Source organism: Ischnura elegans, chromosome 5, assembly GCF_921293095.1.
Source record: "Ischnura elegans chromosome 5, ioIscEleg1.1, whole genome shotgun sequence".
Classification (NCBI taxonomy): Eukaryota; Metazoa; Arthropoda; class Insecta; order Odonata; family Coenagrionidae; genus Ischnura; species Ischnura elegans.
The window spans coordinates 124,889,461-124,903,938 of NC_060250.1; the positions used below are offsets into that span (position 1 = coordinate 124,889,461).

Consider the following 14,478-nt stretch of genomic DNA (forward strand, 5'->3'; position numbering starts at 1 on the left):
AATGTTGCCTTACCTTGATGAAATGTGCAAAAAATTCACAGAAAAAAAAATCATTTGCCTTGACTGGGATTTGAACCGAGATCCCCCCAATTTCATGTTGGGTTCTTTAGCCAGTGAAGCTACCGAGGCATCATGTTCCCCTGTAAAATGATCACCGTGGCTAGTCCTGGTATACTTAAATTGGTAAAATGCATCTGAAATAAATCTACAGCAATCCTGTGATTGAAGAATAGTGCTGTTTCTCCTAAGAGTTATATATCCAGGATGACATTTTCAGTGTAATGGACTCGTTGTAGCACTATAGTAATCACAAGGACTCTTTATGGGCTGATGATATCCTCATACTTATCTACATAGCTCAACCAGTACAGAAAATCACTTGCTGTAGCACTACCGTCACTATAGACTGTAAAATTGTTTACAGACTTATACTATATTTCAGTTATACGCTCCATATAGCTAATGAGATGTTATAAAGTTAAATCTTTTCCCTTGGCATGTATCATTTGTTCAAAATATTTTGGAATCTGTTTCTCAGCCCCAAGGTTTGCAATTGTACACATATTGCCTGCTCTGCCTACTCACTTATAATTGTGTGGAATCCTCTTTGTTTCCAGGTTGATTGGTTTTTCTCTGATGAGGACATTGATGACATGAGCACAATTCCCTTTGACGTTTGTGCGGAGGCTGGTGACAGTGGTGATGCCTCTGGAGCGAACCAAAATCTCTTGCTAAACAACATCCAGAAAGTTGAAGGTAAGAACGGCAGCTGCTTAGTAATAAGAACGAATTAACATGACATCCCAATGGCTTTAGCCCAAGGTTATAACCTGTCCACTACTTTGACCCATGACCCGTCCCTCCTCCTTGAAGTTGCCTCGCCCCAATCAGCTCTCTCGCCCTGCCCAGACTGTCTCTCTGTGTCTTGCTCTAGCCACTGCTTGCATCTCCCTCTCGTGTTGACTCTCTCTTGTGACTGATCGTTGGAACTGGATATGTATGATAGTCATGGAAGTGCCATTGCTTATCAAATCATATGAAATGAACTCGTATCAGAGTGTAATATATATATTTATGCTTCCTGTGCTCTAGTCATTTGGATTCAAGCATTTATGAATTGCATAATAAAAAATTTCCTTATCAGCATACGATTTTATCCTTTCAGTACCCATTTTTAACAATTTGTGATCACAAGGATTCTACACAATTAGTATTATTTGTTTCAGTGAAAATTATTTTAATATATTCATGTTCAAGTTCAACATGTAAGTACATATATTACTTGTTTAATTCAATTTATGAAATATTGTGGTGATAAATATTCTGAACCTTTTTGGGCTTTAGATCCTAAGAACCGAGTTGATGGTACATCCCTAGGTTATGTTATAAGTTAATGGGAGAAATTAATTTTATTATAGACTGTAATAATTTATGCATATGATATGCCGGCATATTTTCATACAGTTGCAAAGAATCATTAATCGTGTCAGTCTTTGTTCAATTAAAACATTGAAATACTTTAAATAGTCATGTCAAAGATGTCTTAAGAAATGTATTTTAATAAGAGAGACACCAAAATTGTGCCAGAAGAGCCATGGAAGTATTAGATGCCAACTTCAGATGGCTTTTCAGTGCTTAAAGCAATGCTCGTTGATTTATGGAAAAATATTCCAAATGGAGAGAAGGGAGAATAATCAATTTTTTTTTGAAGGGGGGAAGTTGATAATTAGGTTTTGTGTAGACTATAATTGAACATCATAAGTTTTATGTAAGACCATGCAGCCCAGGACATTGAATTTTGTACATGGTCATTGAAAATATGGAAATGGTTTTTGCCACCGTTACCTGGAAAACTTGCTTTCCCCATACAAAGAACATTTCGCTGTAGACTGGTTGAGTATCAAATAATTGTAGTATTCTTTCGTTTCTGGCATACTTTTTCATTAACTGCTATTTTGCATAGCAAAGAGTACATAGTATCATGTATTGTCTATGAGAAGTTTTTGCAAGTGAAAACGCTAACTGCAACTTACTAACATCTTAATCAATAAACTATACTATTATTTCACTTTATTGACTAAGAAGTTAAATTAGAGTAATATTTTTTATAGGTTACCAAATGTAGTTTAATGCTGATGTAGCGAATTCTAACATGAACAATCTTTGACTTAAGTACATTCCTTGTCAATCTCTACTTCTTTAATGCCTACTATGCTTGTAAGTTTTAAATGAGGCCGATAACTAATAAGTTGAAGCATGGCATCCCCATATACATATTTTAGTGAGTTCCAATCTGTCGCAGAGATGATGTCTAAATGGCTAAATTTCTTGAAAAGTTCCTTCCCAGTGAATGCATGAATTCATGGTGCTATGCAAGGATTGATCAAGGGGCTGCCTAAAAAACAATATCAGATGTATGGGTGTGCATTCAAATTTGTCTTAATTGCTGCAAAGGGGGGAGGGTGGCTACCATGGATGTAGATAGAATTTCATTAAGGATTCCTAGTGGGAGAGGTCAAGATGTGTGGCCCTGGCCAGCAAGTTGAGAATGATCTGTATCATTAAAGTCTAGCTGGAAGGATGTGCAAAAGCATCCCAGGGCCATGTCCTTAGTAGTTATTTTGTTAAAAAAAATAAAAAATTTCAACTTCCTAAGTTAACAAGAAAACTTCCTTACATGAAAACATGGTTATGTTAAATCCTCAGTATGCTTTAAAAATTGTAAAATGTGGGTGTTTACCAAAGGATGAACAATCAGAATGTGGATATTAATTGCAGAAGTAAAAGCTTGAAAAAAATATTATCTATGAGTTTTAAGTTACTATTTATATTTTGTCTTTACTGTATTCGATTGATAATTAAGTTGCTGAAACTCTGAAATATAAATTTTGTAGTCATTTTATTAATGCTAGTGACAGTTCTCATGAGCTGTCACAACATATAGGGTAAAGATTTATCTAAATTTCATTAAAAAGTTTGCACATATGTAGAGGCAGTTTAGCTCTGTCTTTGTGCTGGATGGATTGCTTTGGATTGGGGGTAGTGTATGAACTCATTTATGAGTAATTTTAGGAGAAATAACCATCCACAAAGGAAGGATAACTCTATTTCAATATATTATCAATTATTTATCATTGCTGTGGTTGTATCTCTGTGTATCTTTGATTTCAATAAGGTGTTCTTTTACAATAGAATGCACATCATTTTATGTTTGTGTAGGTGACATAAACCTTGAGTTAGATGAAGGGTGTGTAAACTTTGGCCATTTATCTCTCTAAAACTTCTGAGAATGAAATTTTTCCCTTCAAAAATTGGTCCATGAGCATTGCATTGACTGGATTGGGATTATTACTTGGATTCATATGAAAACATTTCTTGGTGTCAAATTTCTAAGTGTGTTATTGGTTAAATATTGTTTAATTGAACACGTATGCCTTTCTTACTCATTCACAATTTTTATCATAATAAGTTTTTAGTAAGTGATTTTTTTTTGTTTTTGCTCTGGGGATTGAACATGTTTTAAGCTTTTTTAAGCTATGAAAGATAAAACGTCTATGGAACTTAAGTGTAAGATTTTTTCTTTTAACTGTTTCTCAATAAGCTAACCTTACTCCTCTCTTGAAGGCTTTTCATGTTTTATTACCTATGCTAGATTCCTGCATGGTATGTTCTGTCAGTGTTAATACAAATCCGCCAACAACTTCAGTTTATAATTTCATACATTTTAATTCTGCATAATTATGTGGAATGAGGTATAATTTCTTTGATATTTTAGCTTAAATTTTATTTTTGATAAGTACTGCAATATGCCACACCAGCTCTTTAGCTTTGTTCCTTTAATCCTGTTTTAAGTAAATCTCAATTGCACTTAATGCTTCCTTTAATTGGTCTCAGTTATCCTCCATTCACTCTTGAAATGGTACTTTGCAAAGTGCATTGTATATTTCACTGATCCTTTTTTATTCATGTTCCATTACTGCCCATTAATTCATAATGCTTGGAGTTATACATACATGCATACAACTTCTACAAATTTAAAAGTTTGTAATTCACGTAATTTTGTGTTACAAGTGTGCATACTTTAGTTGCAAGACATTCACGTAGTCCTTTAGTTTACTTCTGAAATTGTAATTCTAAAAATATTCTTGCTTATTACTCAATTATCAATTGTTAGGTGCTTCATATTCTTCAAATTATGCTCAATTGCATATTAGTCAGGAATACATATGTTATGATTTGTAGAAAATATGGGACCGCTGTATGCATAGAACCTGTCAACTACACTTTGGTTTTCATTCTCCTAGTTTTCGGAACCAGTTGTGTTATTCAGCTATTGCTTTGCATTTTTCTGTTATTTGTGGTCAGATCCATTTTATTATTGACTTTTTTTACATAGGACATTTCCCCGCAGGCGTCTTTTTGTAGTCGATGCTAATCGAAAAAAATGGGTTTGCAGCTTACTATAAAGTGTGAGAAATCAGGTTGAACTTGGCCGGAACTTAAATCATATCTCCTCAATTGTTGGTAAACTGCTCTCTAGCATTGGTGCTGCCTCCAGTAAAATTCCTCAATTTGTCATACAACACCATGAGCCATGGCATGTGCCATGAATTTATAGCTCATCCTAGTGAAGAGGAGCAAACATACTATAGCATATATAATTTTGAAAGAGATTTTTATGACATTTAAAAATGTTAACTTCATTGAGCTACTAGTTGTAACAAAAAGTCCTAAAAGAATTTTTTCAAATTTGAAAAAAAAAGAATTTGTGTGCATTGTCAATGGAACAACCATGATTTTTAGATGCCTTTGTCGAAAAGCAAAGAATAGGAAGACACTGGTATCCCAAAACAGTAGAAATACTTGTGATGATTCCTTGGTGCCACAGCAGATATTCCTTGCAGGCATGATAGGGTAGAAAGGGGGAAAGCTTTTCTTTGTTGAGCCTAGGGCATTTAGTAAGTTAATTGGTATTTCTGAGAATTAAGGAGTCAAGTTTTCAGTCTTTACATATCCAGTCAAGAGGTTAGGATTCATTTAGTAAATTTGCATGGTGATGCTGTACCTTCAGTATGGACAGTTATAAATTAATTCATTGCATTTATCCATTCATTTTACTGTTAAAATATTGCTTAGAATTGAATGGGCTTATATGAAGAAGTTTGCTGTTTTTTATTACTATAATTTTTTGCTTTTTATAAAGCATATGAGTTGCATTGCATTGTCAACTGCATGAGAGAATGAGGGTCTATCATTTTAGTTCTTTTGTTTTATTTTGAAGCTTATGCATGTTTCTTTTGCCCCTTTTTTCCCCTGCTTCCCCCACCCATCCCTGCCTTTTCTGCCCCACCCTCCCCCATTCCCCCCCTCTTTCTCTCTTTCTTTGCATCGGGGGAAATCACCCAAACTCACAGGCATGAAGGCTGATAGTCCGAGCAAGGAGATCAGTGCAAAAGACATTGTATCATCTATAATTTCTGCAGCTAACCGGAAGATGCAGAAGGCAAAGGGAGGCCGTAAAGCAGGGGGTAGTGGGGCAGGATTGGAGGTAGGGGGACATGAAGTCTTCGGGGAGTGTCTCTCCGATCATCGAGATGGGGAGAAACAGGTGAGCTTTGTCGTTGGTCATCGGAAGCCCAAGACTTCTGAGGCTAAGTAAACAGATTGAAGCTTTATGAATTCCACATAACTTAATTTGGTGAGCTCCAACTGGTTTCAGCACTCATATGTCATTCTCAATGGGAATACAACTTTCTCTCATGGCTAGTGCTTTAATATACTTTTGTTGAAGTGAGGGTGGAGGAGAGGGAAGACACTCTTAGAGGAAGAGAATGACCAATGTATGGAGGTCTATGGATTGAGGGTGGACGTGAGCACTTATATTTTCTGGGAGGTGGTAGGTAGGAGAATGTCATTTAAACATATACTTATCAAACAGCTTGCCATGTGTCAATTTGTCAGAGCTCTCTATAAATTCTAGTTTAGCACCTTTGTCAGTCAAATGTAAAATACCTGCTTTTAAGTCAGCCACGTGATTAAAATTTTATGAATAGTTTGCAAAAAACGATTTGTTTTTGCCATTGGTAAACGATTTTAAAAGTTCTTCTGTCCATGTAACATTCTTCTGTCATTATAAAGTCTTACCATATATGTGGAATTTGCAAAGTTGCAATCTATTTATTTAGCCATGAATTCGAGGTTCCAAAAAGTAGGCTCCCAAACCATTGAAGGTATAGATCTGTGGGGCCTTCTTTCTCTTTGGAAGTAGTATAACATGTAACATGATAGTCTTCGTCATAGACGTATGCATTTTACAAAACAACAACTCATAATAGTAATTTATCATCTGATTGATGGCATCAATTAGGGAGTCCATTGTCAGTTAAGCAATGGTTCATGTCATATTTGCTGTTACGTCAACTGAGGATGCATTCCTCCCTCTTGGCTGGCCAGATTTTGTCTTTTTTGATCAGTATCACTCCTTAAAAACTTTCACTATCAACTTGAAATTTTTAGAGCATATTGAGTATACCTTTCTGAAAATTTGCCTGTTTTATATGTAAAAAAATAGAATCCTAGTAAATCGTGAGGCATAATTTTCAAATTTGATTTATTTACAAATGTTGTCTTGTCTCATTTACATGAGCTGAAATTTGAACAAAAGAGCACAAGTTTCAAGTGACCGAGCAAGTCACCAAAAAAGATCAGAGAAAACAGGAGATATGCATCCTTCTAAATAATTTTAATGGAGTGTATGAATTTATCATCCTAAATTCTAATTTATATGTATCATCACTATCAAATTAGCATGATTCCATTTTACTGCCGGTTACCTTGTAGAACTTAAAAATAAAAGTAAACATGTTTTTAATATACTTGCTTATTTTGAAATGAATGTGATAATTCTTTGAATGTGTTAATTAAAGCATATAATGCAGTCCAGGTTGATAAAATTTTACTACCTTCTATTGCGTATGCATTTATGCGAAATGTAGTGTGCCCTCAATTTATTTTGAAATGAATATGATGATCTATGTATGGTAGTTGCTAATCATGTGGTAATTATATTACATATCTTTGGTATTTTACATGTTTTTATCATTGCCTTAGCAGTTATTGTTAGCATGATCTTTGCATATTTGAATCTCTTCCCTTTGACAGGGTTGCGAGAAGCATAGGACAAAAGACGAAGGCAGGAGCCAAGGGGAGTCCAGGGAGGGGGCGGAGGTTGGAGTCAGTGGTTGCCGTGGTAGTGTGTCGGAGGATCAACATTCACAAAGGGTATCTGTTGCCTCCTCAATACTTGGGTCTGTGATATTCTCTGGTAACATTGTGAAGAGTATACATGAAGCTGAAGTCAGTGGAAATAGTGGAGGCGTATTAGATCATAACGAGGACACCTCTCCTGTAAGCCTTGAAGAAGAACAATCACCTCCAGGGCAACTTAATCAGGGTAAGTCAGTCTTAAAAGTTGTTTTTGGGGAGCAAGGGAGGAGGGAGTTGAAAAGCATTTGCTGATCTTTCTTGTCCATCAATTAATTGGCAGTAACCTACAAAATTCTATAGGAATTAGAACAAATAGTCGTGAGCTATGATTTTCTGTTGGGGAAGCTCCTGTTTTCAAATCTTTCATTTCAATAATTGGGTAATGTTTCAGTTGTGCAACAGATTTATGTATAATGTTAATGGTAGTGGTGGGTCCAGAGAGTGGCACTTGGGTATCTAATTTACTCAAGATAAAATGGTAACCCCTCTGAGCTCTCACTTGCCCCTATCGTGGCTCTGATGCTGGTTAATGGCTATATTTATGTTTCAAAAGTGTATTAGATAATTATATGGGTTTTTTGTTGGGCTTCTCACCACTGGGAACCAATTAAATGCTATTTAATCAGTACAGTAAAATCCTGAGTTAAGGTTTTTCTAGGGGTAAAAAATTTAAACTCTCAATCTGGAAACTATATGAGAAAAAGGTGGCTAATGCAGCGATAAAATATTTTTATTAAATTTATGTGCTCTTCCCGAAGGAGGGTGGAAAATTTTTTTTAGAAAACAACCACATAATTGAAGGTAAAATTAATCATGATAAGCAATTTTTTGATGCTATTTTGAGAGAATTACAATATAGATTAACTTAAAAACGTTCCTTTACGGAATTTTGTTGTGGATTGTTATCACCATTTATCATTCCATTTTAATGCATCTCTCGGTGGTCTCGATGCATTTTACTGTGTAAAAGTGCTGCATAGGTGACACACTTTTCTTCCAAAATAATAGCTCAAAAACCACCTGCGTCCTATATGTGAATTTTCTATCTCCATGGGTTAATGTTTATAACTCACTCCATTATATTTATTATTGAATTGAATCAGTAGTTGTCATAGTTATTATGGAGATTGTTTCTATTATGTGACATTGTTTATTGTTTATTTATTATTATATACTTCTATCGTTTTGCTTGCTTCTGCGATATCAAAGGAGTTGCGTGCAAGATATCGAACGAGCCTGATCATATTCATACTGATATAAAATTTTAACCTCCCAGAAAAACCTTAACTCAGGATTCTACTGTACTGATTAATTGGAATTTCATTGGTGAAGCCCAACAAAATAAAAACAAATACAGTAAAATTCGGTTATAACGCGGGTCTAGGGGGACATAGTTTACACCCGCGTTATCGGACAACCGCGTTATAACGGGAAAATACGTGGGAAGCAATAAGGTAAATTAAAGGTAATTTTTATAGCCAATTTATTTGCGTAATACATTATTAAAATATTTATTTTATGATTTAGACGCTCTACTTTAACGGGAGTTACTAAAATACTCGGATATTTTCTTTTGCCGCAATAGTTGATGGCGTTTCTTTGTCACGTAATTTTTTATGCTTTGCAAATGCAACAGATGAATACTATCGCAATCACTTTGTCCCTCCAACCAAATCATCAATTCACTTATATTATGTAATAAATGGCCAATTTTTGGTATCTCGACCTCACATTCGTCTTCTTCATTCTCGCTCTCATCTTCCGATGATGCAGCTGTTTTTGCGCGGCTCTGGACTGCAGCCACAATTTCTTCGTCACTCTTATAAGCAGATACAGGAGTTTCCTCGTCTTCGCAAACCCAGGCCTCGAGATCACTCACAAATAGTTTATTAGAAAGAACATCTGAAGCTTCACGTGCGTCCTCTTCCGTGAAACCCAAAAACTCGTCTTCGTCTTCCATGCTATTGCCCGCTGTATACTCGCACTTTGACCAGCAATTTAGGATTGCAGCTGAAGTTATTTTCTTCCATGCCAATCCAATATTATAAGCCATATTCTTCAGGGTGACTGTTTTCAGATATTCTTGTACCTGCAGCTCTGAATTTATGACACTAGTGAGGAATTCCCGCCGATAATGGGATTTAAATGCTCTAATTATCCCTTGATCCATGGGCTGAATAACAGCTGTCGTATTTTTGGTAAAAACGAAGCCACTATTTTGCCATCCCTCGATATCAAGAGCTCAGAAGACGGACGGGCCGAACAGTTATCTAACAGAAGTAGAGCCTTCTCTTCTAACTTTTTTGATCTTAAGTGGCTCTTAACCGATGGAACAAAATCTTCATTGAGCCAAGATAAAAAAATGTCTCTAAGTCATCCACGCATTCTGACTGTTTTTGTAATTTATGGGTAGTGCTGTCATATTAACGTGCTTGAAGCACCGAGGACTTCGATTTTTACCAATACACAGAGGTTTTAATTTGTGACTTCCTGATTTGTTCGCGCACAGTAATAAAGTCACTCTTTCTTTGCTCATTTTTATTCCGGATTTATTTGCCAACTTCTTAATATCAAGTGATTTTGTTGGAAGCAATCTGTAGTAGAGAGCGGTTTCATCGCAGTTAACACAATTGCTCTTCAGTGTACTCACCCTCATCAATCATCTTGCGTAAAGTCCCACAGAATTCTCTAGCTGCTTCACTGTCACTGGAACTCCTTGCATGTTAACTTGCGCTATCCCGTGGCGAATTTTCCACCTCGATAGCCAGCCAGCAGAAGCAACAAAATCATGAGCACCACCAATTTGTTTATTTAATTTAATTGCCTGTGCTTGTAAAAGTGGACCGGATAATGGAACACCTTCACTGCGCTTCTGAACAAACCACGTAAACAAACATTCATCCACATCACCAGCAGCACTCAATCTAGCCTTTTTTCTATCAAGTCCTATTTCGTCATCCACTTGATCAACAAATGATCGTAATTTATCTTCTTCTTTCATCCAACCACGAATAGTTCCTTCAGGAACACCAAACTCCCTGAATAAACTTGATTTTGAATCGCCGCGTTTCACTTTGTCGATTATGCCCAACTTTTCTTTAATTGTGTAAGTTTTCCTTTTGGCAGACATCGTTTTAACCCTAAAATCAATGAAAATTTTCGTAAAAAAGTAATTTTCATATTCTTATTAAGACAAAGGCAAAACAGCCTATTCATTATTAAATGCTCGAAGCCTGTGGGCATTGAGTACCTACCTTGGTTTGAGCGCCGCGAAGCGAACGTACGAATGAGAATTATCTCAATCTCCCAGAATCTCGAAAATTATTATAGCCGTGCAACACACTTTTCAGCTCGAATTCACAAGACACAATGACCGATCTGGCATTACCGAGTTTTGTTTATGGCTACGAAACAATGTATGGAATACGTCGCCAACCGCGTTAACACAGTCGCTTGAAGTTGCGACGCGTCGGTAGTCATTCCGAGATAAAATTCGCCACAAAGTTACCTACCTCAAAAAAAAGGTCAATGTAATCATCTCGGGGGACATGGTGAGACCCGCGGTATATCCGAAACCGCGGTAAAGTGAGGCGCGTAATAATCGGAATTTACTGTACATAATTTTTAAAATGATTTTGAAACATAAATACAGCCATTGACCACCATCCGATCGAGGATAGTATAAGATCTAACTTAAGCTGTTGAGATTCTGTGCCATTGCATTTTTTTTCTTTTTTTGTGCAATTCTGAAATGAGGGTGCATTTGATATGCCACCAAATATGGTATGTGCTTGAAAAATCAACATGCCATCATTTAAGAATAGCAATAGAAAGATAAATTAGTAGATTGTGAATTGGACATAAAATATAGTATACAGACTATTATTTAACAGAAGAATTTCTAGAATGTTGTCAACTTGATGTTATCTGTTGCCCCATCAAAATGAGGCCCAGATGAGCCATGGAACAGTCTCCAATGTGCACATTTTGGCTTCATAGGTATCACTATGGATAAAAAAATGAACATGTTATCGTCATGAAAATACAAACATGTACTTCGATTATGTTATTCAATCTGTAAAAATAGAATATTCAGAATTAAGTGCTTCTTGAAATTTTAAAATATTTTTTAAATCCACCTAGTTTCTATATCTTGTTGTTATTTTCTGAACGCTTGTAAGTAAGCTTATTATGTAGGGGTTTTAGTGCACATTATTAATATATTTGATGCATCATGAGTTCAAATTAAGAAATTCTATATGTGGAATTACTTCTTGATTTGATCAGATGATGACACTATGCATTGCAAAGCTTTGTGAGTAACTTTCACCATTAAAAGGAGAGTTAAAGTGCAAAATTTTTCTATCATTTTATTTCAATTTATTGCTCTTCACTGAAAATTTTTCATAATGGTGAGGCTGTTTGGGATGCAAATATCCAGTCTCATGTTTTTTAGATATCCTTAGAGAAAAAAATGATTTTTGTACTAAATTTATGCTATATTGAGAACGTACAAGTGATTTGCAATGGTTGCTAATCTTGTATGATATCTATCCTGTCATATTTTGCACAGGACCTCAATATAGTCCAGGGCATGTTGTGGATTTGGGGGGGACAATCCGGACATACACTGGGTTGAGTGCCACTACTCAAGAAAGAATTCGGCGGTTTGAGTTGGAGACGAGAGCAATGCTCCAGAGAGACCTTGCTGCTAAGCAGCGGAGCTCTGATACAGAGCTTGCTGCCATGAGTGGTTCAGAGCATTCGTCCGACCTCAACTCTCACAGTAAAGAAACACTTCAACCATCTGGTAAGGGGCAGACAAGGGAATCTGAATGAAAGTTAATGAATTTTATTTTTACTGATAGTGGTTTAAATGAATTGGATAAAGTACTCTCGTGTTTCCTGCTGGGTGAGAGAAATCATCTAGTCCAATGCTTCAAGGTCTGTCACATTCCTTGTCCTCCAGGAATGATTCAGGTGCCATAAACATTGCTTCTATTTAAACCAATGTATTAATCTTGTGCCTTGATGTGTAGAGCATCAGTCAATTTTATTGAAGCTACCATTGCAAAGTTTAGTATGGTGTCTTAGTCATGACAATTGGGGATTTTGTTAGTGAGTTTAACCATCTCCCTGTGAAGCTGTTCAAATACCTGTATGCTTTTGAAATATCTTCCCCATAAAGATGTGTGAAGAAAGATCTTGTGCTTTCGCTTGTTAATAGAAGCAATGCCCATGACACCAGCATCATTCCCTGAGGATGAGAAATCTTATGACCATGAAACGTTAACGTTGAATTAGATGAAATCTCTCATCTGGCTTGAAACTCAAGAGAACTTTTTTCTGTTAATTTTTAAGGAAAGCACCAGACCTTTCTTCATTTAAATAAATACCCTCATCAATGTTGGTATACTGAGTGTATAACTTTCAGGTTTTCACCAGGATAGGACCAAAAGAAACTTATTTCTTGAAGATAACTGGGTTACCATTATTGTGCAGTGCACAAGAGATTTCTTGATTACAGAAAATCTTTATAAATGTGTGAGAGAGAAGTGTGGAACATTTTCATTTCTTATTTCGTAACTTTTTCTTCCCTTCAGTCTTCATCAAACCGATGGCACACGCTAGTGACGAGTCATCTCCTGAAGTGTCACGTGCTTCCTTGTCAGTGATCGAGGGCCCTTCATCTCGCCTACGCCTCCACTCCCACCCGTCTCACCAGCAGAGGAACAGCTCCCCCTCTTCCCGCCACAGTGGGCTCTACTCTCCACCGACTCATGACCCTGGCATTTCCGGTTCTGTTCTGAAGCGAGTCCCCCTCGGAGACACGGGAAACACAATGCATTCCGTGCGAGGGAAAGGAACTGTATCCGAACAAAGTATGAAGCAGGAAGGTGTGAGGAGAGGTAGCTCGGTGGAGAACTTAACTCAGTTGCCTGAGATTCAGGTGCAGTCAGAACTCCCGTCGGACCACCCTGGGTTCGAAATCCACAAAAGTGCTGCGCCGATCAGTGTGCTGAAAAGGCTCAAGACTGAGAGGGAGCAAGCACCAGTGTGTAGTGAGGTTGGACCTGTGCGTCTGCCCCCCACTCCGACTGCTGTGCGCCATGGTTCTCTCGACTCCCTGCAGGAAGCGTACAATCAGGAGGGGAGGGACAGGCCTCAGAGCGATGTATCTGATGATGGTGAGTTTGTTCTTTGGAGGTTAATTATTTCTACAAAGTGATTAGACCTCTTTTTTAAAAGTTGTGGCACCTGTGCGAAAACCCATTTTTGGGTGAGCCAAGTATATTTTGGCGAACTGTGGGTTGAAAGGGGTGTGGATGAAAGTGACCAGTCAAAATGCTTGCATTAGCTGTCAACCAATCGGCATTTGCTTCTTCAAGGTGTACTGCATGAAATTACACCTTTCTGGGTTGGCAGTGCAATTGATTCACAAGGCCTAGAGCTGAGGGAAACTTTTGACTTGCCCTCCCAACAGCTTTCCCCATGGTCACTTTGATCTCTGCTCCCTGCCTCCCTTCTGTGCATTTAGTAGCCAGGAACTTCAAACATAGCTATATTTATTTTCTTTTTCAGCATTATGATTGCGATGCATCAAAAGTGACCATTTCCCAAATAAATATATTTTTCTCCTTTATTTTGTTCTAGGTTGTTTAAGTTTATTTTTTCTTATTTTTAGATTGATTATTTTTAAACCTCACCTTTTACCACCCATAATAGGAAGTCAAGTTAATTGAATTACAGGTTGAAAATCCTTTCCCAAGTATTCCTGTGGAAAAAGCACCTATGGCCTCTCAGAAACTAATTGCATATTCATGGTATTTTTTTAATAAAATAAAAAATAAGGTATTCATGCAAAAATTTTTGCCATGCATGCTTGAAGGTTATCAATACTTTCTCATCATTATTGTCTTCATTAACCATTTGTAGCTCTTCCTATATAAAAATTACTCATTTCCAGTTTGGCTCTTAATTTTTCAGTAATCAAAGATTGTATTACATAGGACCTCAAATTAAAGGTGCAAAGGAGTTTTTTTTAGACGTCATGGCACAATATTTTTTCTCCATTTTCTCAATGATCAGGTTAATTGTTCATAGAAAGTTGTTTGTTATGAAAAACATGTTAATGCAGTGTATTATAGATGAGTATTAGAAGAGCTATATATGTCCATAAGTAATACATAATGTTGCATAACTTAAAAGCAG

The 14,478-nt window shown here is 36.6% G+C and overlaps 1 protein-coding gene across 10 annotated transcripts in view; it reads left to right on the top strand.

Moving 5' to 3' along the window:
- The window catches only part of LOC124159528 (rho GTPase-activating protein 23-like), a 653,624-nt gene that overhangs the window by 626,734 nt on the left and 12,412 nt on the right, over positions 1 to 14,478 (top strand). For 9 of the 10 annotated variants that reach the window (XM_046535407.1, XM_046535408.1, XM_046535399.1 and 6 more), the window contains 5 exons: positions 618 to 756; positions 5,415 to 5,608; positions 7,162 to 7,453; positions 11,840 to 12,076; positions 12,870 to 13,454. In XM_046535407.1, the coding sequence (XP_046391363.1) occupies positions 618 to 756; positions 5,415 to 5,608; positions 7,162 to 7,453; positions 11,840 to 12,076; positions 12,870 to 13,454 (1,447 nt within the window). The remainder of the gene's footprint in view (positions 1 to 617; positions 757 to 5,414; positions 5,609 to 7,161; positions 7,454 to 11,839; positions 12,077 to 12,869; positions 13,455 to 14,478) is intronic. The other variant, XM_046535401.1, reaches the window with a different exon arrangement.